The sequence below is a fragment of the Thalassophryne amazonica genome, chromosome 23, assembly GCF_902500255.1.
Source record: "Thalassophryne amazonica chromosome 23, fThaAma1.1, whole genome shotgun sequence".
Taxonomy (NCBI): Eukaryota; Metazoa; Chordata; class Actinopteri; order Batrachoidiformes; family Batrachoididae; genus Thalassophryne; species Thalassophryne amazonica.
In genome coordinates, this window is record NC_047125.1 from 24,183,998 (window position 1) to 24,208,290 (window position 24,293).

Below are 24,293 nucleotides of genomic sequence, written 5' to 3' on the forward strand. Positions count from 1 at the left end.
TAGGTAGTTCAGAATGTCCAATTATATGACCAGAAACGTGTATATTATGCTCTTATAAAATGGATAGTCTTAATGCATCATATTTATAAGCATCTTATAAAGGCCTTATTACAAATGAACCAACTCTTATTGCAAGGACTTATATACAATGCGTTACAATCTTTGGAAGTGATTATGTTGCTGTCACACCTTTGCGCTCTAAAAGGACAATAATTGGATGACCTTCAGGTGGACTTTTCATTCACAGTCTCTCTCTCTCTGTTTTTTTTTTTTTGTTTTTTTTGACTGCATGGATGGTCCAGCAGTGAGACCATCCGCACAGGTTTTAAGGGAATCAGCATAATTTGTCTTCCAAATGCAAATAGAATGCTTCAGTCTTCCAGCTATATCAAAGTCACAACAGCAATATTTTTGTACACAAATGGGAAGGATTGTGTGTGTGTGTGTGTGTGTATATATATATCCATGCAAATGTGGCCGGGATGCGCCTCTCTGAGAAGCAAGATCACAAGGCCACTGCTCGCCATCCAACGCTGACCATCACAAATCCATGAACCACTCTGAGATAAGGACAGAGACGGCAAAGAGCGAGCCGTGAAAGTTGCGGATTTTCCGATTTAACCCCCCTGTGGGGATCACAGGCGGGCAGGGCGACAAGCATGCATGCACCGATCATTTACTGGACACCTTCAAAGAGACTTGAATATTTACTCTTTACCCCTTTAACCCCTTAATGCCCTCAACTCTCTATTATCCCAAACTCTTGTAACTGCATTTGCAATATGATCTGTATTTATTTCTGGAATAACTTACACAAAGTCAAGGGAGACATATTATTGAATATAATTGAATAAAACAAACTAATATATTTGTATGATTGTATCTCTGGTCTCCTGGCTCCTTCATTGAGTGTCTTTGTGTCCTTTCATATAGCTAGACATTTAGATATTTAGGTGTTTGTGTTTGGTAACCAAAACCTATATTACCCAGGGTCCCCGAGATTACATTTGCGCCAATTAAACATTTTAACCTGAAAATTAGTAATATGTGTATGTCACAGACATGAACGATCGCAGCTCTTCAGCATCTCACCATGTCATTTAGGTCCTTCAGACTTTTTTTTGAGCAAATGCTTCAGGGGAGCATTAGCATGGCTACAACCTTTCAGCTTCTGGGGGGAGCTCCGCTCTCCCAGAGCTCCCTAATTACAGTCCTCTTAACCTCCTGACACTAAGCATTTTTTAAATGTAGATGTAAATTAATATTCAAACTTTTCAGCTAGTTGACAGTAGGGCTGTACAATATGGACAAATTATCACATCTCCATATTGTCATATCAATATGATATGACTATGATTTCACACATAGTGCAGCAGCAGTGAAAATAAAACATTCTTAAACAAAACAGTAATAATACCACACTCATTTGCACTCATCATAAGGTTAGGATACAGCGTCCTCCAAACGTATTGGAACACTTGGAATTTCACACATTTTAATTTGTTTATTCCATTTCAAATACAAGAAATACAAAAAAATATAAAAAATAAACATTTCTAAAATTATCTTCCTCAAATTCAATCTGAAAGCAAAGCTCTAAAACTTGATACTACCGTAAATAATAATCAGTTTTATTGCCAGTTTTCTTCAGACAAGTCAGGGGACAAGTCATTGAATATGTCTTGGACTTTATTTACATCAATTATGAAGAAATGCAAACGTTTCTTTCACCAAAACATTAAATCTAGACTTGCATCTCAGATGTACTTTCTGGCAAATTGGAGCAGAACTATCGGGTCATCTTTTTAAGAAAATTCTCCTCTACACCACTTCATCGGTAAGCTGGATTTTCTATTTTTAAATCATTTATATCAAGTTGTAGACATCTGCTTTCTTTTTAAGTTTAAGGAAGATAACTTTAGATTTATTTATCTACAGTTGTGTCATTGGTGTGTCACTCAGACAGCAAAATTAAGAGGTTATTTAAAAATAAGACCTTCAGAGAGCAAAATTAAAAGGTTACACAGATTTAATACAGAACAGAGGAGGAGTAAATTACCTGTATTTCCTTCAGCCTGAGCGTCTTTATGTTATATCTCATGAATCAAGAGCTGCCTACTCGTTTAAAATCACTGGAGAAACACACACACACACACACACACACACACACACACACACACACACATATATATATATACATATATACACATACATATATACATATATATATATATACATATATACAAAAGGCAACCAGAATTAAATGAGAAATGCTGCTTTTAACAACTTGGACCTCATTTCTGGCATAAAATACGGTCATTTACTCACCAATATAACTTTGGTGTCATTTGGAGTCCATTGTTCAGACGATCGATATGTTCAATTTCAAATCTATCATTTCAATCTATTTCAAAATGCAGCTCTTTTCAACCAGACGTGCGGTGCCATGACATGTCAATCATCTGTGCCCAATCAGATTTCAGGGGAGTCCTGTGCAACCTTGGCCTCTGCCCATGCCAGGAAGTGTTCGACATTTGACATTTCCCGCTTCACTGTGGGCTCAAAATTTGGCACTTCGTGTACCATGAGCAAGCTTCAGCCACTGTGCGTCGCTTCACTTGTATTAACATATTTTCTATTTGATGTTACCTTTAACACCTGATGAAATCATCGTGTGCTGTATCTCATAAACCACTGAGACTTGAAAGCAGATTGGAGGCTTGAAATACTCAAAGACCTCAAGTTTATATTCAACCTATTTGAGCATTTTTATTGTATAAATGTCTGGAAACACCTGTTTTGATCTTTGAACCACCAAAGAAGCAGTTTTTAAAAATGTTTCACAAAAAATAATGTAATGCTAAAATACCCTCGGCCATATGAGCATTTTGTTATTTATAATTTGCAGTTGTTTAGTTTATTATTAGGATCCTATTGTCTTACGTACGATTTATACATGTTCAAATCAAATCATCATTTGTTCAAGTTATACAAACCATGGAATATTTGTAGATCACCCTCTTTGCACGTTTAATATTAATAAGACAAAGTTAGATTTGAGTTAGCAAACATTAGCATGCAAGCTAATGTCCACAAACTCTCTTGTAAATGACACCAGAAGTGTTATCAGGTTACAAGAACAGTGTTTTCAGTTTTATAAGTGTTTTTCTCGCTTGTAATTACATAATATACCAGAAACAAAGCAGTTAGCAAGTAGCTAAACTAAGAAGTGACGTCACCATGCTAACCTCCATAAAATGTCTTATATATAAGTTCAGAGGTGTTAATAGGTTCCAAAAACAGCATTTTCAGTTTTAGAAGTGCTTACTTCTTTCTCACTAGCTTTTACATGATATATGGGAAACATGCATATAAACACACAAAACAAAGAGGTTTTGAAGAAACCAGCAACTGACGTCACAGTGCAGCTCTACTCTAATTGGCTGTCACCCGCGTCACTCAAGCACAAAATGGATCAGATAACAGAATGTGACTTTTTAAACCTCTTAAAATACATCAAGGTTAGCTATATTCAAACTTGTCCAAGGTCTGTGCCCCAAGAATGTTCCCTGTGAATTTGAAAACCATGGCAGTAATAGAACTGGACTTATGCTGTACACAGACAGACAAACGGACAGATGGATGGGCAGACAGACAGACGGACGGACGCCGGGTCTTCGCAATACCCGATGGCCATATGTTGGCCTCGGGTAAAAATGTTTAAATCACAAAATACTCTGTCTTATGCCCAACAACATGCTAATCTATACTTGACTCCTGAGTCAACCCTTAACACAGCAGGGAACATTCATCTATGTTTGGGTTAGGGTTTGCACATCACTAAGTAGTGTAAAAGGGGTACCTAACTCCTCAGATACTCACGCTTCGTCACAACAAGGGTTCTGCATCAATATGTGATGAGTTGGGTGTGAGAATGTGTTGCATTTGCAGCCAAGGCTTGGTGCGGTTATAGGACGTGACCTTTCCTCTTCTGAATCTTCGGAATGACTTGCCACCAAAAACAAGACAATACAGGTAATCCAAAAATTGGCTTGTGGGTTGAAAAATCTGCCTTGGTTATTTTAATTACTTTTAGTGGAAGTATGGTAGCAAAACTGAATTTTCAGGCTTTTAATTTGAAACTTAGATAAGATACAGTGGAATTAAGCCATTTATCTTAATGGTGTAATTAGGAAAAGGCAATAATTGGAATGAAAGCAAAGGGGGGAGGGGGATATTGAATATAATGTATCATCATCATCATCAGTTTTTTATTATTATCACTGATAGCATCACTATTTTTCATATCTGAATACTATGTTATTTGTTTTGCATAGAAATTACAATTAATGGTGATCAATAATTTGTTTAAATTTGGATCGGCTACTTACAATTTAAACACTGATCTATTAGAGATGCTCTGGGAGAGAGATCTGTAAAGATGAAGCGCTGCCAAAGCGAGCTTTATACACTCCATCCTGCCCAATAATGTGATGTGTGACTTGATAATGGCTGCTAGCTGTTAATAGTTAGCTTCTATGGTAATTAAATTGGCACCAGACCAAATGGCAAGGTGACGGCTTATAAAAAACATTATTGGACATTCAATGTCCTAGAAATGGTATCCATAAGTCCAATGACACAAATTCTAACTAAATCTAAGTGAACATGAAACAGTCAAGGTGTACTTGTAATGTATACTGTTTGCTTTAATTCAACTGGTGTGAGAAATATTACCTTTAATTTAAGACCATTCATATACATAATGCTTCAATTTTCAGAGCCTATGAGTAACTGGAGTAACATAAAGCGAGTGAAAGACGCCATCAAGACACCCATGTCACCCCTGCAGCAATTACACACTTGATGATGAGCCTTCTGGTAAACGGTAGCTGAAATTTCATGACTTTCAGTGTAGTAACCAGTGCTGAAGTAAAAGCTCATTGGGCAGAGTCAGGATTGGGTCATATCGGCTTGGGGGTGGTGCAATGGGTTAGTAATCAGAGCAGACAGCAGCTGGCCATGGTGGCCTGACTGACAGACAACAACAGTCCAAACTGATCAATGTGCAACGAAAATGTTACGGTGAACTGCAGAAGGAACAGAAGACAAAGCAAACTCAGATTTCCTGACTGAGGATCTGCTTTGATGAGGAAACAACTTTTGGTTTTGGGTCACAATGAAAAATCTGGACCTGCTACTTCTGGCGTGCTTCTTATGTAGCCTGTGTACAGTCGGAGGTAAGTCATAAACTGACACAGTGTGAAATTGAGGTTATGTAAAATGTCTTGGGTTAAAAACTCCTAGTGTCACACTGTAAAACTGCATCAGGAAAAATCATACCTTCACCATTTGAGTACTACCAGCAAAATCCATTATTACATTATTAATGAGGACTTACAGTAAGACAGAAGAAATGCTTAGGGTATAGAGTTTTATGATGTTATAAGGTAGACTTTTTTGAGAATGTTAAGTAGATCAAATTATTTGTTTTTTTTTGACAAAGGTTCATTTCACCACCAATTCTTCCCTCAAAATCCATAAATTACTCTTTTAGATCCATAGCATCTGCTTTAATGAATATATACTTCAAACTAACTGTAATTGTTACACTGGTACATTAGCACAAGATTTAAATTTAAAATACAATTATTGTGAAATATTTACCTCAGCTTTATCTTTATCTTAACGTTATCTTTTTTTTGCTGTTTACTTGGTTGTTTGTCAGCAGTGCAAGTTGATCTTGAGTTATATATCTACTCATTAATGCCCAACATACTACTTGCTGGAGAACCAATAAATTAATAAATAAATAGTTTTAATCATAATATTAAAGTATAGTGCAACAACTTATTTGACCAGTAGATGTCAGGATGATGATGAGTTGCTGTGGCAACCACTAACGGAGCAGCCAAAAGAAAGAGATGTTAGTACAACACCGCTCAGCTCTGCAAATTTTTTTCTTTTGGCCAGCTTTCATTTATATTACCAACGAAAACGTTACATCACGGCTAGCTGTCCCAGACTCCACTGTGAGCTGGTACGAAGCATTGATTCATGACACGTTTGGGCTCAGTGAGTGCAAGATTCAAGCACTGTACAGTTTCCAGGCTGCCAGATTTGTTTGAGTTTAGTGTGCAGCTGCAGAGTAGATGTATTTATTGTACGTGCAAACATTGTAGTTTGATTACAGAACACAGAACGGTCAGGACAGTATTATATGGTGTATTTACACTATGGTAGCCTACACGCTAATGTAAGGAACAACACATTAACATGAACTGAAACTCACTCATCTTGAAACAGATCTGGATCCGTCTTTCATTTACTTCGGTAAAGCTGAGGTGTTGTTTGGTCTAAAATGCATGACAGGACCATTTAAAATGGCATTTGCAAATCAATTATTGTTTTTGGGAAATCCTATTCCAGTTGTAGATTAGCCGTTTCTGTTGCAGCGCTAGATTTATATATGTGTGTGTGTGTTTGAAATGTAACGGCAGTTGTTGAAAAAGTCATCGAAGGTACCATAACACCATTCCCACAGAGCACCAGGGAGACTTCCCAAAATGAGCCTCAACCATATCAGAATTCTGCCGGTGCAAGACTTCCAAAAGTGTGCATTGTTTTTTGCACAAATCTGAAAACACTGTTCAATTTTTCAGGCTTTGTGTGCACTTCAGAGAAATTAAAAACCAACCCTAACTATTCAGGAGAAAGTTATTTGCAGGGTTGCTATACAGCTGAGATATTATCTGAGAGTCTCCTTCTGAATCTAGAAGTGTGGAGAGCATTTCTGGAAGTGGAAGTTTGAAGAGCACAAAACTTCAGTTTGTCCACCTTCTTACATGGCATGAAACAAATGCATTCTGGAAACTTGTTGCTTAATTGTTTAAATATGCTTTGAATTTACGGGCTCTACCCCTCTCTATACAGCTACCACAAAAATGTAACTTTATCCCAAACATAAAAATAGGTTAAACTAACCAACAAACATAAGAAGTAACACACGTCCTTACGGAGCAAATTCAGTAACACCTAAGTTGCCTTTCAAAGATCTATATCTTGTATTAGCCATAAAACAAGCATCTAACTTCATATAACATTGCCGTATTCCAATGTGTTTACATAAATGCAGGCTTTTACACTAATTTTTTTTCTTCAGTGTTGGCAAATTGGATGTTTTCCTAATCAACAGCACTCGTGATGCAGCATTTATCACATTTGGCACAGCTGTGGGCCCAGCAGGATCCGACCTGACAGGAATAAATGACGGTGATCACCAGCAAGGCACTTCCATTATGCAGGCACGGGGACGCACGGTTCCTGACAGCAGGCAGAGAGTACAGGTGGTGCCAGAAGGGTAGCATTCAGCCTTTTCTCATCCATCTCAGATAATACTGCATTGCAAGTGATGGGTCCATGTAAATGGAACCAGAACATTTAAAAATTGATATTATATACCTATAAATGGTTTAATAGTTTACACAGAATTACTGGTTCCACTAGGACTGAGACTTTATCAACTATTCACCAGTATTCCATAGGGTGTAGATTTTGGTCTAGAACACCAGATACTAGGCTTTTTGGAACTTTGGTCCAATTAAGTTATTTTATTCAGAATACAACTGGCCATTTTGAAACAAACAACAGATATTTTAGAAAATCTGTCATACTTGTGTATCAAACAAATGCCTCAAAATTATTCATGTTTCAAAATGCTTGACATATTAACCAACTCATGTAGAAAATGATTCAGTGTCTCAAAACAACCGAAACACTCAATAAAGCAGCTCCTGGAAAATCACTTGAAAATCAATGATGATGGTTCCAAGTCATCAAGGTAAGAGGGAAGGATGCTCTCCAGCAACTGGACTTGTTGGTGGTGTTCAAGATGCTCAAGCTTCTTGTAGTTCTAAGACAGCTGTGTGAGTAGCTTCATGGAAGGCACTTGTAATTTCTAAGCAGTTATGCATGGAGAAACATCTGGAAAACTAACAAGAAGTCCAATTGGTGTCATCTTTTAGACACTACATTGGTGACCTCTCGTGAACAGTTGGAACTTGTCAAAATACTAGATTCCCAAGTACGGCCCTGGACTGGTCCATAGTTATCAAATTCCGATCAATACTGTTCTCTGCTCTATTTCACATGGGTGGTCCATTTTGGTCCCTGCAGGTCACAGTTGTAAAGCAACAACTGACTAAAGCACCTCACATATAACATTTTATTCAAAATAACCTCTATGCATGTCTCATTTAGGTGCATCTGAAGCAGAAAAGGCTCTGATGAAAGAAGTCTTTTCCAACTACAATCTGAAGGTTCGCCCAGCACGTCAACCTGAAGAACGAGTTGTAGTTCGTGTGGGTATGATCCTGTCCTCCTTTGTTGGACTGGTAAGCGATAAGTGTGGCATTACTGTACAAACACAAATAAATAACCTCACCAGCTGCCCCTCCAAGCAGATTTTTGGAGTGGTTCTATAGTGTTCTTCATCTTTTGGCTGCTCCTGTTAGAGGTCGCCATAGCAGATCATCTGTCTTCATCTCACCCCGTCTTCTGCATCTTGCTCTGTCAGACCAACCACCTGCATCATGACCCTCCACTTCCATAAGCCTCCTCTTTGTCCTCCCTCTTCTCCTCCTGCCTGGGGACTCCATCCTCAGCATCCTTCTCCCTATATACCCTAGGACCCTCTGCTGCACATGTCCAAAAGCATTACAATCTCATCTTTCTGTCTTTGTCTCCACGCATTCCTAAAATGTCAGCAGGAGCAATGAGCATGCATGGACAGGTTGTTATGATGATGACCTACACATTCATAAAATGTGTTTTTGTTACTATAGTGACATCATTCCATGACATGTTGCACTTATATGAGGTAATCACAAATGATTAGTTGATTGATATGAGCTTTGGATCAGCTCTCTAGCCCTCTTGATTGAGGAAAAAAAAAAAAAAAATCAAGAAAATTATGACATCATTTCATGATGTCTGCATGATATAATGTTATTCATACAATTTGAATACAAATGATTTACTCTTATAAGCTTGACATAATATTTCTAGCCTTACTGGCTGCAGTGATATCCTGGAAAACATGTCTTGATTTTGACCTTTGACTGATCTCATATGATTTTGGACCACTGAACTAGGCAGAAACACATCACCAAGTACAGCGATTCAGATTTGACTCTGAACACTGGTGCACCACAGGGATATGTACTGAACCCTGTCCTAAATGCCACTCACTCCTATGTCAAATTTGCAGATGATGATTTCTTCCTCAAAAATGCCAGAGGGAGTTTTTTCTTACTACTGTCGCCTGTGTGCTTGCTCAGGGGCGGTTAGTAAGGTTAGACCTAACCCATGTGAAGCGCCTTGAGGCAATGTTATGATTTGGCACTATATAAATAAAATAAACTGAATCAACTGAACTTATACCACAACACTACTTTTGGCCACAAAATCACAACAGCGTGCAAGGAAGAAGGAGCAGAACCGGACTGTTCCTAACATTCACTAACTGCTCAGTGGTATAAAGTTACTCTCACTCGGTCACTGTGACTGTTCCTTGATTTCCTCTTGGCTGTCGTCTCTGTGGAATCTGTATGCCCATGCTGTCACAGTTGCACTGCATCCCATACACATCTACAGTGAGTATGCGTCTTGCGCCTCCATTCAAGGTCAGTCTCACTCCTGAGGGGACGTCACATGAGGCCCTTAAGGTCTGGAGTGGAACGATCTTGAAAACTGACCCACTTGGAGGCACAGTCCCGTTACTGCTCAGAACCACTCAACTGGAAAATGGCAGTATTTTGAAGTACCACTGTACTGAAGTTTCAGTAAGTAACTTTTGAGATCAGTGTTTATGTGAGGGTGAGTTGGAGAGAGGGTGAAGTTAGTGACCCGCTCTCACACCCACAGTCTCAGCTGTCTCCCTGACATTCCTTCCTGTGTTTTAAATAGCAGCCTTTGGCGGGTGAAGCTCCGCCCTCTTGCCGGATACACAAACACAATCATACGTCACAGAGATTTGTGCCTGTTCATCAGCACTTATGTTGCACACATGCGCATGTGCAATCATTTATTTACTTGTGCAAATTAGCGCATATTTATGCATGCATGTTTCGAAATATCAGCAACATTAACGTTTATTTCTGAGTCTTTATTTTTTTTTCACTGCGACTGCAAGTCTTGTGCACTATAACTAACTCCCACACCAAAATCTAAATATAAATTTGATTGACAATTTTTCAGACAACTATGCCAAGAGCTTCCGTGCAACTTCCCAAATATTGCATCAGGATCAATTCTGGGTTTAATGTCTTTGCTCAACAATTCAACAAAGAAGATCAACTAGAATTCAACCTGTTGACCCGTCGGCTGTTGTCAAAAGGCCAGTTCCCTTTTTCAAGGATATGCATCCACAAAGATCATGTTTAAAACTGTTTCCATGCCTTGGTACACCACAGACGGCAAGGGAGGGTGTCCCTGTTGTTCTGGGGTGTTCTGCAACGGCGCTGAGGTCTTGTTTTGACCATGGTGGCATTTTAAAGATATTCAAATACTACTTCTCTTCATCAAGTTTGCTGTCACGTTGGTAAACCTTGCATTTCTACGGCAACCATAACTTTGGTGTGAATGCCGCGTTGTGCGAAAGTTATACTATGGTTAGACTATGACGGTCTTTGCACACGTCAAATGGTGCAAGTCCGGCACATTACATCATAAAACCATGTGCACCGGTGGGCTTCACACGGCGGTTTGTGGTTCTATGAAAGTGAGTTCCTGTGCACCAACAGCAATTCTTGTATATTCGTCCGTGAACTGTTCTGTGAATTGTTTCTGTAATTTATGTTTGTAGCATGGCCCAAGCAGAGGGTCACCCCTTTGAGTCTTGCCTGCTTGAGGTTTCCTCCTCAGAGGGAGTTTTTCCTTACCACTGTTGCTCTGGGGGTTGGTAAGGTTAGACCTTACCTGTGTAAAGTGCCTTGAGGCAACTCTGTTGTGATTTGGCGCTATATAAAGGAAAAATAAATAGAAAAAATTTAAATAGAATGGGGTTTAATTCACTCTATCGCAAATCAGCTGGATTCAGTGTGTCTTTAAAATATTCTAAATAACTGAACTGTATGATTTTCAACTTTCTCTTCAACATGTTAATTTATTAAATACTTGTATATCATAAAATTTGCCCAGTGTGGCATGTTTATTTTTACACAAAACATAACTCCAAAGACAACAGAACAGATTGACTGCTTGACCTGTTTATCTCTATACATGTTTGTTTTTGCTTTCAGAATATGAAAAATGAAGAAATGACCACAGTTGTTCTTATGAATCTGGTAAGTTAAATTGCAGATCATCACTTTTTGGAATTTACTTCTCAGTACAATGAAGATGTTGGGTTTTTTTGTACCGCAGCAATAAGTAAGTGGGAACTGCTGAAATGAAAATGAAATGACAAACTGAACAAACTAACTTTTCAACAATATGCAGACATAAAGACACTGTCCCCCTTTTCAACAGGAATGGACAGACTATCGGTTGACGTGGGTACCCAAGCAGCATGATGGGATTGAAGTTTTACGCGTCCCCTCTGCGAAGGTTTGGCTGCCTGACATTTACCTGATCAATAAGTAAGTACCATCACTGCCCTCACAGTGGTATTTAGTAATTAGTACTGACAGACTTGAATGACCACTTGGTCATGTTGCATTTTCGTAATCTTAATTGGTCCTTACGATAGCAAATACTGGAATCATGTTGGAATTTACAGTCTAAAACTGATGACGATGGATGATAAGCCTCAAAAAAGTAGCCTCCTACATCAAGTACTCAGATGATACAGTAATCATGGACACTTCAAATACAGTCAAATACAGTACTGCAAACAGAACGGACTCATTTCTGTTTCCAATTAGCCTGTTCACCTGTGGAATGTTCCAAACAGGTGTTCTTTGAGCATTCATCAACTTTCTTTTGTTGCCACTGTCCCAGCTTTTTTGAAACGTGTTGCAGGCATCCATTTCAAAATGAGCAAATATTTGCACAAAAACAAAAACGTCAGTTGGAACATTAAATATCTTGTCTTTGTGGTGTATTCAATTGAATATAGGTTGAAGAGGATTTGCAAATCATTGTATTCTGGTTTTATTTACTTTTCACACAACATCCCAACTTCATTGGAATCGGGGTTGAATAATACCAGAGTCCTGAGGAAAGGCAAACAGATCTCCACTGACCCCTCTCTCACACCCTGCACCCTCACTATACTCTGCTGCCCTCAGGGTGCAGGTACAGGTCACTCCCACTGAGGACAGAGGGCCACCTCCAGCTTCCTCCCCACCTCTATTCGCCTGTTAAACAGCTGACTGCTACATTAAACTGTAGCTGAGGACTAGTATGATTGACCTTTGTTTTTAATCTATTTAACATTTTTAATGTATTTATTATGGAACTCATGAACTTTGGTTGTGATCTGTGAATGACGTGGTATGTTCTATTTGTTTTTGCTCAGGTGTTTTCTCTGCAAATGAAGTTCCTCACGGATGAATAAAGTTGATTTGATTAACAACTGGCAGGGTGCTCCGAAGGTCAACATATCTTTCTTTACATGGGGTGACATTTTACTTCCCCCCCCGTACTGATCATAAAGCTTTGATACTGGCCACAGAGCTTTGATCCTGATTACTACGATTGTGATAACCTATTTTTAAACCTGGTGATTTATGTTTGATACTTGTACTGACCGTTGATCATATCCACTCATCTTTGATCTTTATCTGGTATCTTATTTGCTAACATTTTATCGTGATCACTTTTCTTTGGCCCTGATCGGTGAGTGTAATTATTGACCTGTGATGTTTAGTGCTGAGATTTGATCAACACTGCTGGCCTTTGATCCTAACCACTTTTCTCAGAGCCTGATCCATGATTTCTGGTCTTTGATCCTGATCATTGATCTTTGATTGCAATCACCAAGCTTTGTTGCTGATCACTCTTCTTTAAACCTAATCTCTGATCCTGAACTTTTATCCTGATTGCTCAGTAAACCTGACTGCTAAACTTTGAACCTCATCACTGAGCACTGATCCTGATTTGTGATCTTTGATCCTGTTCTGTGATCTTCAGTGTTGTTCTCTGATCTGATCATTCATCTTTGATCCTGAACTATGAGCATGATTGTTGACCTTTATCCTTACCTTAGATGCTGATGCTCATCTTTGTCCTCATCTTTGATGCTGATTTTTTTATGTGGATAACTGATCACAACTGCTGACTTTGATTCTGACCTGTGATCCTCCATACTAAACTTTGACCCAATCTTTTTTCTGATTATTCATCTTTGATCCTGACCTGTGATCCTAAAATTTGATCCCAGTTTGTGACTTTGATCCATACTGATTGTTGCACTGTGATCCTGATCACTCGTCTTTTATTCAGAGCTGTGATGCTCAGATTTGAGCATAATTGTTGACCTTTATCCTGACCTTTGATCCCAATGAATGAACTTTGATCCTGATAACTCATGTCTGATCCAGATCTGTGATCCTGACTACTGAGCTTTCAATCCTGATCACCCATCCTGTTGATCTGTTATGCTACGATTTGCTCATGACTGCTGACCTTTGATCCTGACCTGATATCCTCAATACTGAACTTTTACACTGATCATTTTTTCTGAGCATTCAGCTTTGATCTAGAACTTTGATCTTTGAACCCCAAGAAGGACTTATGGTTTTGTTGCTTTCTGTCTGAGTCTTTTTGTCAGGAAAATATCTTTGGTCCTGATTACTCTGATTATGCTATCAGGATTGTTGTAATCAGAGATCAAACATGGGATCAGAATCAAAGGAATAATTATCAAAGGCATTCAGTTCAAAGGCTGAAGGCAAGCGCCACCCCAAAACTGTATTCTTATTTGACCTAAAGTCTACCTTTCCACCAACATTCAGATGAAATCCAACCATGCTCTTTTGAGATAATGAAAATATAACACTCGGAATTATGCAGCAAAGTATGTGTACAGCAATGGAGTAATAAAAAACACTAAATCATATCGTTACTTTAAAAAAACAGATACGGATACTTTTAACAGTTGGTATACTTTCTATTTAGCTCACTCAACCAACATACACCACATAGAAACTCCTGTTAAGTCCACTGTAAATATCCCCACTGCTCCATTCATCAACACTTTATAGGCAATTAAGCAGCACAGCTCCCTAATAACTGAGCTGATGGCACCACTCGCTCAGCCACTTCAGCCAGCTCCGCACAACATACATACACACAAACACAGCCTCTTGTGTGTGCGTATAATCGATGCCGGTTATTTCCCCACCACAGATTTCTTCCGAGGAAGAGGGTTGTAGGAGGGCACAAACTATTCCCTGTTAAATTAAAAAAGCCATAAAAGCCAAACACTACACCCCGATAGAAGTCTAAATCTGCGTCTAATTGGCTCAAACTCTCTGTTGTGTATTATATTATGAGTGGAATAGCCAAAACAGCTTTATATACATCTGATATTAATGCGGCATTTAAACGCATACTGTGAAATGTGCTGTGTCTCTCCATTTCGTCTGGGGCAATGAAAATGTTTTAGTGTCGTCTTTCCATCTGGGATTGCATCCAAGCATCATTTGCGTTAATAGAACCGAGTGTGCAGCGTGACTGCAGGAATAAGACAGACAGTGATTGGTACTCCACTGTGGTGAGACAAACTGTGTCTTGACTGGGTAGGATAAGGGTTGGTTAGTAAAGGTTGAGGGAAGGGGAATCAATATGCATCTGCATCAAATCTGAAACATCACCAAGGGAATGGCAGGACATACACTGAAAACTCAAGCCGTACGTGTATATAACAAAATAAGGCAAAAATTAAAGAAATAAATCCTTTTCTAAAGACTGAATGCAGTAAATGAGACTGTTGCTTCAGAAAATTGACTGAAATGATTTAAGCCTGGAATGAAACAACTCCTTCAGACAATGCCTCAATGTTTTAAGACAACTAAAACTAAATTAGCTGTAAGCTAGCATAGCTTCACCCTTAATTTGGAGATCAAGCGTTGGAGATTAACTTTAAAAGAAAGCTCCATATCAATAATTATCCCAAATACATGTAGCTTCTGACTAGCTCAATTGTTTTACCTCGGGCAGTTTTAATTAATGGTATATTCTTCAAGGAAACAGGTGACTTTGAAAAAACATTTTGGATTTTTCAGCATTTAAGACCAGTCTGAATTTCTCCAGACGGCACTCCACTACATCAAACGTGGACTGCAAAAATTCAAACATAACTGTCATGTGCATACAGTTGATAGAAGGCATTTGCACACAGATCAGTAATATAAAATGTGAACAGATTAAGTCCTAAAACTGAAACTTGAGGAACACCTTTTGTAACCTCAAGGAACTAACACCAGCCATCTGAATGCACTGCGTCCTACTTGCCAAGTAATCTGCAAACCAATAGACAGCGTGTGCGGCAGAACAATTTTTGTATATTGAACTCACTAAATAAAATCATGCATGCATACACACATGCAGAAGCCACTTCGCCTTTAATATATAGATGATTTACTGTCCCCTGCTGGAATGGCGTGTGAGTCCAGAATGTAACTATCAACGTCCATTGGTCAGTGTTGTTTGCTAATATCCGGAGTTTCTCCAAAAATATTTGTCTTATCAGTGTTCAGTTTTTGCGGCGTTCATCCTTGACCCAAAATACAGAAGCATACCTAACAGCAAATGTCAGCTCTCCCCAGCTTCTCCGTGATCAAAGCCATAAACATGCACGCACGCACACAGAGGCCACGTGGCTATTAATATTTTCAGTAGATCAACCCAATGCTTTATAAAGTGACTTATTTTTCAATATGGAGGTTGTGCTGTGCCTTGGAAATACAAACCAAGGCCAAGGCTTTGACCTCCAAGGCCCAGGCCAAGGTACTGGCCCTACAAGACTAACGCCAAGGTATTGACCCCACAAGACTACGGCTTTGACCGGCAACATCCAGGCCAAGGTACAGAGCCCACAAGACTAAGGCCTTGACCTCAAAGGCCCAGGGTAAGGTATTGACTTCACAAGGTTCAGGCTTTGACCCCACAAGTCTAAAGCAAAGGTACTGACTTAACAAGGCTCAGGCAATTTAGACCACTTAAGATCAAATCCAAGTATCAAGGCACTATAATGATTGTAAGAATTTGTTCAATAAACTTAGACTTCAGCTCACATTTTATTGGTCATTTAAGTTTCGTACACCATCTCAATGTGTTGTTTTTACGCTGTTTCAATATATATGAATATATTTTTGGCTTGTTTTCACAGCACTGTTCTTAAAATAGTAACATGATCATCAAAACACTGTTCATCAGTGATTCTGTCTTCTAAATCTGTTTGCAGTAATGATGGACAGTTTGATGTGGCCCTGCCTGTCCATGTCCAAGTGTATAGTAATGGTAGGATAACCTGGACCCCTCCGGCACTCTACCACAGCTCCTGCAGTGTGAAGGTAAACACAGTCACAAAGGTCTTCTAATTTTTCCATGAATTTCCCCTCTAGGCTTGCTCATCCAGGTTCTTTGGATATTTTTTTATATGTTTCACTGTCTAGGTTGCCTTTTTTCCCTTCGATTGGCAGAACTGTACCATGCAGTTCCAATCCTACACCTACGACTCAACAGAGATTGACCTGCAGTATGCTTTGGATAAAAGAGGCAAAGAGATTCGAGAGGTCCAACTGGATGAGTCTTTCAGTGGTGTGTATTTGTAAAATATAAGGATGGAATGATGGATGGAGCACAGATATTCCATTGATCACATTCTCATGGGCTCTCTGTGTTCTGTGTCAAATGCCCACATGGCAACATGGCCTGCCGGGAAAGGTTAGCTACAGTGTCGCACCAGAGTAGAAGTCACACCTATTAAAAGATGCCTCTTGATGAGGAGGAAAAAAATATATACAAGTTGTACCTTTTTTCTGTGGATCACACTTCTTAAACAAACCCAAATCTCATGCCATTTCATGATGCCGTCACGAAACGTAAATTAATCTATACAGTCAAGAAAATGTGGTGCTTTTCATGACGGCAGCACAAATTCATTTCATGACAATATCATGAAATGCGTGGTGATGCAGGCGGTCTGTGGGGTTTATGGTTAGGTTTAGGGGAAGGGAGACAGTTAGGTTATAGTTATGGTTATGGTTAGGGAAATGGGTAGAGTTAGAAATAGCAAAATAAAAAAAAAAACTGCATCACAAAAATGTGACTCATTTCATGACAGGAGCATGAAAAAAAGGGCTAGACTGGGCTAGTTTAAACACAGTACTTTCCTGAGTTTAACAATGGACAGAAACTAATTTGCACATGTGCGCACCACAGGATGTGCTGTTACTTAACATAAGTACTTTCCAAAAATAAGAAAGATGGACAAATAAACGTGCTTTGGACAACATATTGGATGTTATTTAATGCAGATAAACACAGATTGCTGACCCACAGCATTGGAAACACTTTAATAAAAACCCAAGCACATTTGATTCTTTTAAATCAGCTCTCTGGTTTGGGATTTTTGTGCATTGTTGTAGTGTACATATATTCTTGTATTATTGGAATTTATTTTGTTTAGTTTGCCGAATCCTGGGTAAGCCCTATAGAGTTAACATTGTTCTTATTATTTTTAATAACAAACACGTGATTTATCGGTATATAAGACACACCACAGTCGCCGAACTTCCAAAACTAGTAATAAATAAATAAAATAAAATAAATAGCAGTTATACTCCAGATGATGCAGTATTCAACAGTTAGCTAAGGCCCTTGCTTACCTTGGACAGATGCTGTCCCGTGAAAACAGCTGAAACTGTAAATAAACTTTCAATGTCAGAATATAAAAGCTACACCAGAAAATTTGTAACTCAACATAAACACTATGAACGCTGTGCACCAACTTTGTGTGCTGATTTTGTCAGCTGTACACTGACATCACCTGGGTAAAACCAAATTGTGTGTCACAGGATTTCTTCTAAAGATGGAGACACAAGGCCAGCAAAAATGATAAATGCATCACAATCATGAGAGGGAAAAAAAAAAACATTAAACTGGTTTTACACTTTTCTCACGCAATTTCTTAGCACTGCTTCTGTTTGCACCCACCTCAGAAAGGAGCAGCAAAAACTCAAACATTTTTTTTTCCCAGAGACATAGCTTTCCAAAAAACATTTCTAAGCAGTCTCTGGGAGGCAGCGTACAAAGAATGTAAAATTGAGATGCATCTGGCTTCAACCCCACATAAGAAAAATTATTATGTACGCCGCAGTATCTTCTGAACTGTTTGACATAAGTTTACATTTGGGCAACCAAAACTTTTCTCTGGCCACCAAATTTAGGGGTTTGAAAGCCCATCGGGCTCGTGCTCTAAAACATGAGTTTCAATCTCTGGCTGTAATGACACCAAAAGCTTTGAGATGTGACACATTCTGAATGACACAAGACTGCCTTATAAGATTTGTAAGTCTGTCATTACATGTTCTTTTCATATCTTGATGGGCGTAAGCAAGAAATCACAAATTGGGTGATTTCTAAAAGTCTAGAAAAGGGGTTTTAATTATCTGAGCATTCTGCATGTTTTTTATTACACTGGTCACAGGGGTGTTTTGCTTTTAGTGCAGATCACATGGTCCCTCTTGTGGAATACTGATTGGTTGCTTGTGTTATGAAAATATGAATTTCGCTGACGTGCCAATTGTCTTAAAGTTTTCGGATGTGATAGTAGAGAAGCTTGAATCTTCGACTGGACTGGGTTGCTTGACGTGAGGACGTTTCGCTTCAAATCACAGAAGCTTCCTCAGCTAAAATTCTTGCTTGAAGCGTAACGTCCTCACGTCAAGCAACTCAGTCCAGTCGAAGATTCAAGCTTCTCTTCTATGGAAACCACCTGGACAACTGAGAGCCTACACAGAAACTTTTCGGATGTGAATTTTTCTCCAGAGAGCGGCGACTGGAGCATCAGACACATGCCGTGCAAGAAAAACCTGAATGACGATCTGTATGAGGACATGACCTTCATTCTGATCATCGAGAGGAAGCCACTCTACTACGTCTTAAACATCATCCTCCCCTGTATCCTCATCACCATCATTGCCATCTTTAATTTCTACTTGCCGCCTGATGCAGGTACCGATTGCACCACACTGTGAAAATTTTATTTTACTGTAATTATTATGAAAGCTGGACATTTTACATATTTAATATTTTTATGAGGTCAAATAAAAAAATCAAAGTCAGAGGATGGACATATGAATTTTCAAATTCCCTGAACATGTCTTAATTAACTTAATTTACATCAATTATTGAGAAATATAAAGAGTTTGATACTGTGTAGCAAATCTGTCTAGAAGTGCATGAACGAAGACTCATGAGGGGAGCCACCAAGACTATACCTGAATATATGTCTGAATACAATAATATCTAGCAGTTCAACTCAAAGCAGTTCTAACAGCCGAGGTTCCTCTTCCATGTACCCAGCGAAAAATATACTTCCCGGGGTACACAATATCCCAAGATGGTTTATACTCCTGGGGCCTGTACTACGAAGCGGGGTTAACTTACTCAGACGTAACCCAGGGTCAACCTCTTAAACCGGGGTTGACAAAACCTGGTTTTCTCAAGTGGTGTTAATCAGTACTACGACACTGAATAAGATGTTGATTTGTTGAACCTGTGTTAACCTAAGTGGAGTTTGTGCGCGCTCACATAAAAGGGGCAGGTTGCAGCACATGTCACCATTTTTCAATGATAGCGCGGTCACCTTACTTTACCGAAGAAGAATGCACGATTATTATGCGGAGCTACGAGGAATTTAAATTAACGTTAAGGGGGAAATCAAACACATCGTCTGCCAATAAAGCAAGACAGGCTTGTTGGCAACGTATTGCTGATCGGGTAAATGCGTACGTACAATTCAATTGTTCTCCAAATCTGTTACAGATGATTAACCTGTGGAATGTCTAATATGTGTTTAAAAATGACCTTCTTTCATTAATTATGCTCAGATGCAACACGATTCAGAGGTGGGCATAGGCCTACTAATAGATGTTAGGTTAATTTAATGTTTCCTAAATAGGCTACCTTGACTGTATGATTGCTATTCCTAATCCTGTCAATATTTCAGATGTAATAGCCAAACGCACCTGGCAGCAGGTGAAGATGAAATATAAAAACATCCTTCAGAACGGTAGGTTTATATTCATAGCTTGATAAGCCCCACTTTGCCTAATTAATGGACATGCATTAGACCTATTTTGATATTAGTAATTACCCGCGATTGCATAAAACCCTTCTTTGATTTGCATTGTGGATAAATGGCCAGGGAAAACGACAAATGCATCCAACAGTTTAGACAGAGCAAGTACTACCTTGCGAATCATACGACATACAGTATTCTTGCTCAGATGTTCAGCATCACCGATGGAATACATAAATTGTCACTGGAAAAATATCTAAGTGCAAGGCACATTATCTGCTCGATCGTCGGGGCATTGCTACACTGTAGAAAATGACTTTTTTGTACAGGAAAACGCTGGCAGCTGTGGTTACCAGGGAAATCCTGTAAAACATACAGCAGCACAGTAGATAACATTACAGACATAATATGTATATGGATTTACAGTGAATGAACCACGGCTGACTCACAATAAAAGAACTGTTAAATCTACAAACAAGAGCTCTCTTTTTTTGTACATTTAACTGCTGTATTTTTTACAGGAATTCCCTGGTAACCACAGCTGCCAGTGTTTTCCTGTAAAAACAACAGTCTTTTTTTACAGTGTACGATGGGTGATGTTACAGACTTCTGGTCCAATCAGCTGACAAAGATAACGAATTCCCTCGGCTAAGAATCTATATCTTTCATAGAGAATATCGTCCGGGTATGTCAGTGGATTCTGGTGGTCTTTAAAAACCCTCGCCCTGCGAAGAGAGCCCCTCACAATTTGTGCCCCAATATCAAACGGATCATCCAGGTAGGCCGGCATTGTCTTCGGAGTGATTGAAGGTGGATGGACGGTACTTATAAACGGAGTGGTTAAGCGCAAACCTCAAGCTAACCGAGAACATAACCTGCTTGGAGCAGGTTTGGTACACAGCATAACTTGCCATGGCAGCATACCTCGATCAAAACCTATCCACCTTTCATAGTACGGGTTAACTGGGAAGTTACTCCACACGTCATCAACTTACTCCCAAAGTTACCCTAATAAGCCAGTAACCCCGCTTCGTAGTACAGGCCCCAGGACATGTTTTGAGTTGGGAAACACAACTGTTGCCAATGGATAGCTAGCTAGAGGAGGCAACACAAACATTCTGTACTGACTTTTAAGGAACTGCCACTCTGACCAGTATCACGAATCATGCAACAACCAAACCGGTAAACAACAATGAATCTTACTCCCTGAAATTAAAAGGGCATGCATAGGATTATTGTAGTCAGTCTGGAATTCTGCCAAATTCATAACCAACTTTGGGAAAATGACTGCATATTCTACTATGAAAGTTTGGGCTCAGGAAGATATGAGTAAAGACCAATGAACCTCCAATTTTGGGCGATGTTGGCCTCTTTAAACAAGCAAAAAATATAAAGACAGACAGGCCTGTCAAAGTGCTTGTGAAGCCATCTCCTTCAGCAGATGGATTTAAGTACTCTTCAGATACGAGGTCTATTAGATAAGAAACCAACACTTTTATTTTATTTTTTTTTTAACTATATGGATTTGAATGACGTGCGATTACACCAATCATGCTTGAACCCTTGTGCGCATGCATTAGTTTTTTCACGCGTGTCGGTGACGTCATTTCCCTGTGGGCAGGCCTTGAGTGAGATGTGGTTTAGCCCTCTCGGCTGAATTCCTTTGTTTCACACACTGCTTGAGACGGCGCACGTTGCTTTATCAAAATTTTTTCTGGACCTGTGAGGAATATCCGAGTGGACACTATTCGAGAAATTAAGCTGGTTTTCGGTGAAAAGTTTAACGGCTGATGAGAGATTATGGGGTGTTTCTGTCGGTGTAAGGACTTCCCACGGAGCGGGACGTCGCGCAGCGCTTCCAGGCGCCGTCGTCGGCCTATTTCGACCTGAAAACATTCTAATTTAAGGCTTAATTCACCCAGGATGTCGTGAGAGAACATAGAAGATTCAGAAGAGGCCGGCATGAGGACTTTATGCGGACATTCCACTGTTTAAGGACATTTTTTAATGAAAGATGCGCGCGCAAATTCGCCGAGTCATTTCCGTGACGACTCTGCGAATCTGTGTGCGCCGCGACAAGAAAAACACCTCCGTGTTGAAAACCATTCAGGCGGCTTTTGATGGCTTTCAACAAGTGAGTAACTGAGAAATTGTTTAACAGCTTGGGCATGTTCCAACTTGCCCGTTAAGGTTTCCAACTGAGGTATTTTTCCTGTCGCGACCCCCCGCAGTCGGGTCTGGCCTGACATGCGACTCTGCCCGCACGTTCTTTCATTACAAAATGTCCGTTAATGGAATGTCCGAATAAACTCCTCATGCCGACTTCTTCTGAAAGTTCTCTGACGACTTACTGGGTCAACAGAGCCAGAAATGTGGAAGTTTTCAACTTGAAACGGCGAGACGCTGCCGCCTTGAAGCCCAGAACGCCGTCAGGCACCGTGGGCCGTCCTTACGGCGACACTACCAGACCAAAATCTCTCATCAGCCGTTAAAATTTTTACCGAAAACCAGCTGAATTTATCGAATGTGTCCACTCAGTTGTGCCTTACAGTTTTGAAAAAATTTTGATCAAACAAAGCAGCAGTCTCTGAGCCATTCCTAAACAATGAGAAAAAAAAAAAAAAAAAAAAATCGACGAGAGGGTGGGCGACTCCTCACTCAAAGACTGCCCACAGGCGAATGTGAAAAAACTCTTGCATGCCCACGAGGGTTCAAGCATGTCTGATGTAATCACACGTGATTCAAATCCATATGGTTTTTGAAAAAAATAATAAGGTCGGATATTTTTCTAACAGACCTCGTATATTTAATATCTAACAGGAGAGAAGATGGGTCTGTCCATCAATGTGCTGCTCACCCTCACCGTGTTCCTGCTGCTGCTGGCCAACAAGATCCCGGAGACGTCGCTGGGCATCCCCATCATTGTCATCTACATCATGTTCACCATGGTCCTGGTCACCTTCTCAGTCATCCTCAGTGTGGTCGTGCTCAACCTGCACCACCGCTCCCCAAACACGCACCAGATGCCCATATGGGTCCGCAAGGTGAGACACCTGAAAGATCAGAATGGCAAAAAGTGGTTATAGATCTGCAGCAAACATCTGTGGACACTCCATTATGAGGCTTGATGAGTAATGTAACGTTCCCTCATGAAACATCCATGAGGGAACGTCGGCGAGTGTCATATTAATCATGTTGTCTACTAAGTCGAGCAGCAGTGGATTTGGTGACCACCAGACCTAGGTGTTTAGAAAGAGACAAGTCCAGACATGTCCAGCAGGTGGCAGATAAACAGGTTGCTCCTAATTTCCATCATTCATCCTGCATCCACCGGTCCAACAGGGGGAATTTTTCAACATTATTAATTATTTTCAAGGATGGCCTCACTTACAGTATTGTTCAGAATGATAGTAGTGCTATGTAACTAAAAAGATTAATCCAGGTTTTGAGTATATTTCTTATTGTTACATGGGAAACGAGGTATCAGTAGATTCAGTAGATTCTCACAAATCCAACAAGACCAAGCATTCATGATATGCACACTCTTAAGGCTATGAAATTGGGCTATTAGTTAAAAAAACTAGAAAAGGGGGTGTTAACAATAATAGTAGTGTGGCATTCAGTCAGTGAGTTAGTCAGTTTTGTGGAACAAACAGGTGTGAATCAGGTGTCCCCTATTTAAGGATGAAGCCAGCACCTGTTGAACATGCTTTTCTCTTTGAAAGCCTGAGGAAAATGGGACGTTCAAGACATTGTTCAGAAGAACAGCGTAGTTTGATTAAAAAGCTGATTGGAGAGGGGAAAACTTATACGCAGGTGCAAAAAATTATAGGCTGTTCATCTACAATGATCTCCAATGCTTTAAAATGGACAAAAGACCAGAGATGCGTGGAAGAAAACGGAAAACAACCATCAAAATGGATAGAGGAATAACCAGAATGGCAAAGGCTCACCCACTGATCAGCTCCAGGATGATCAAAGACAGTCTGGAGTTACCTGTAAGTGCTGTGACAGTTAGAAGATGCCTGTGTGAAGCTAA

The 24,293-nt window shown here is 39.7% G+C and overlaps 1 protein-coding gene across 3 annotated transcripts in view; it reads left to right on the forward strand.

Annotated features, from left to right (window-relative positions):
* Positions 1-4,976: 4,976 nt before the first annotated feature.
* chrnb1 (cholinergic receptor, nicotinic, beta 1 (muscle)) overlaps positions 4,977-24,293 on the forward strand; it is a 31,807-nt gene continuing 12,490 nt past the window's right edge. For 2 of the 3 annotated variants that reach the window (XM_034164724.1, XM_034164723.1), the window contains exons 1-8: positions 4,977-5,240; positions 8,260-8,393; positions 11,301-11,345; positions 11,530-11,639; positions 16,412-16,520; positions 16,623-16,767; positions 19,000-19,185; positions 23,075-23,298. In XM_034164724.1, the coding sequence (XP_034020615.1) occupies positions 5,180-5,240; positions 8,260-8,393; positions 11,301-11,345; positions 11,530-11,639; positions 16,412-16,520; positions 16,623-16,767; positions 19,000-19,185; positions 23,075-23,298 (1,014 nt within the window). In that variant the 5' untranslated portion in view covers positions 4,977-5,179. The remainder of the gene's footprint in view (positions 5,241-8,259; positions 8,394-11,300; positions 11,346-11,529; positions 11,640-16,411; positions 16,521-16,622; positions 16,768-18,999; positions 19,186-23,074; positions 23,299-24,293) is intronic. The other variant, XM_034164725.1, reaches the window with a different exon arrangement.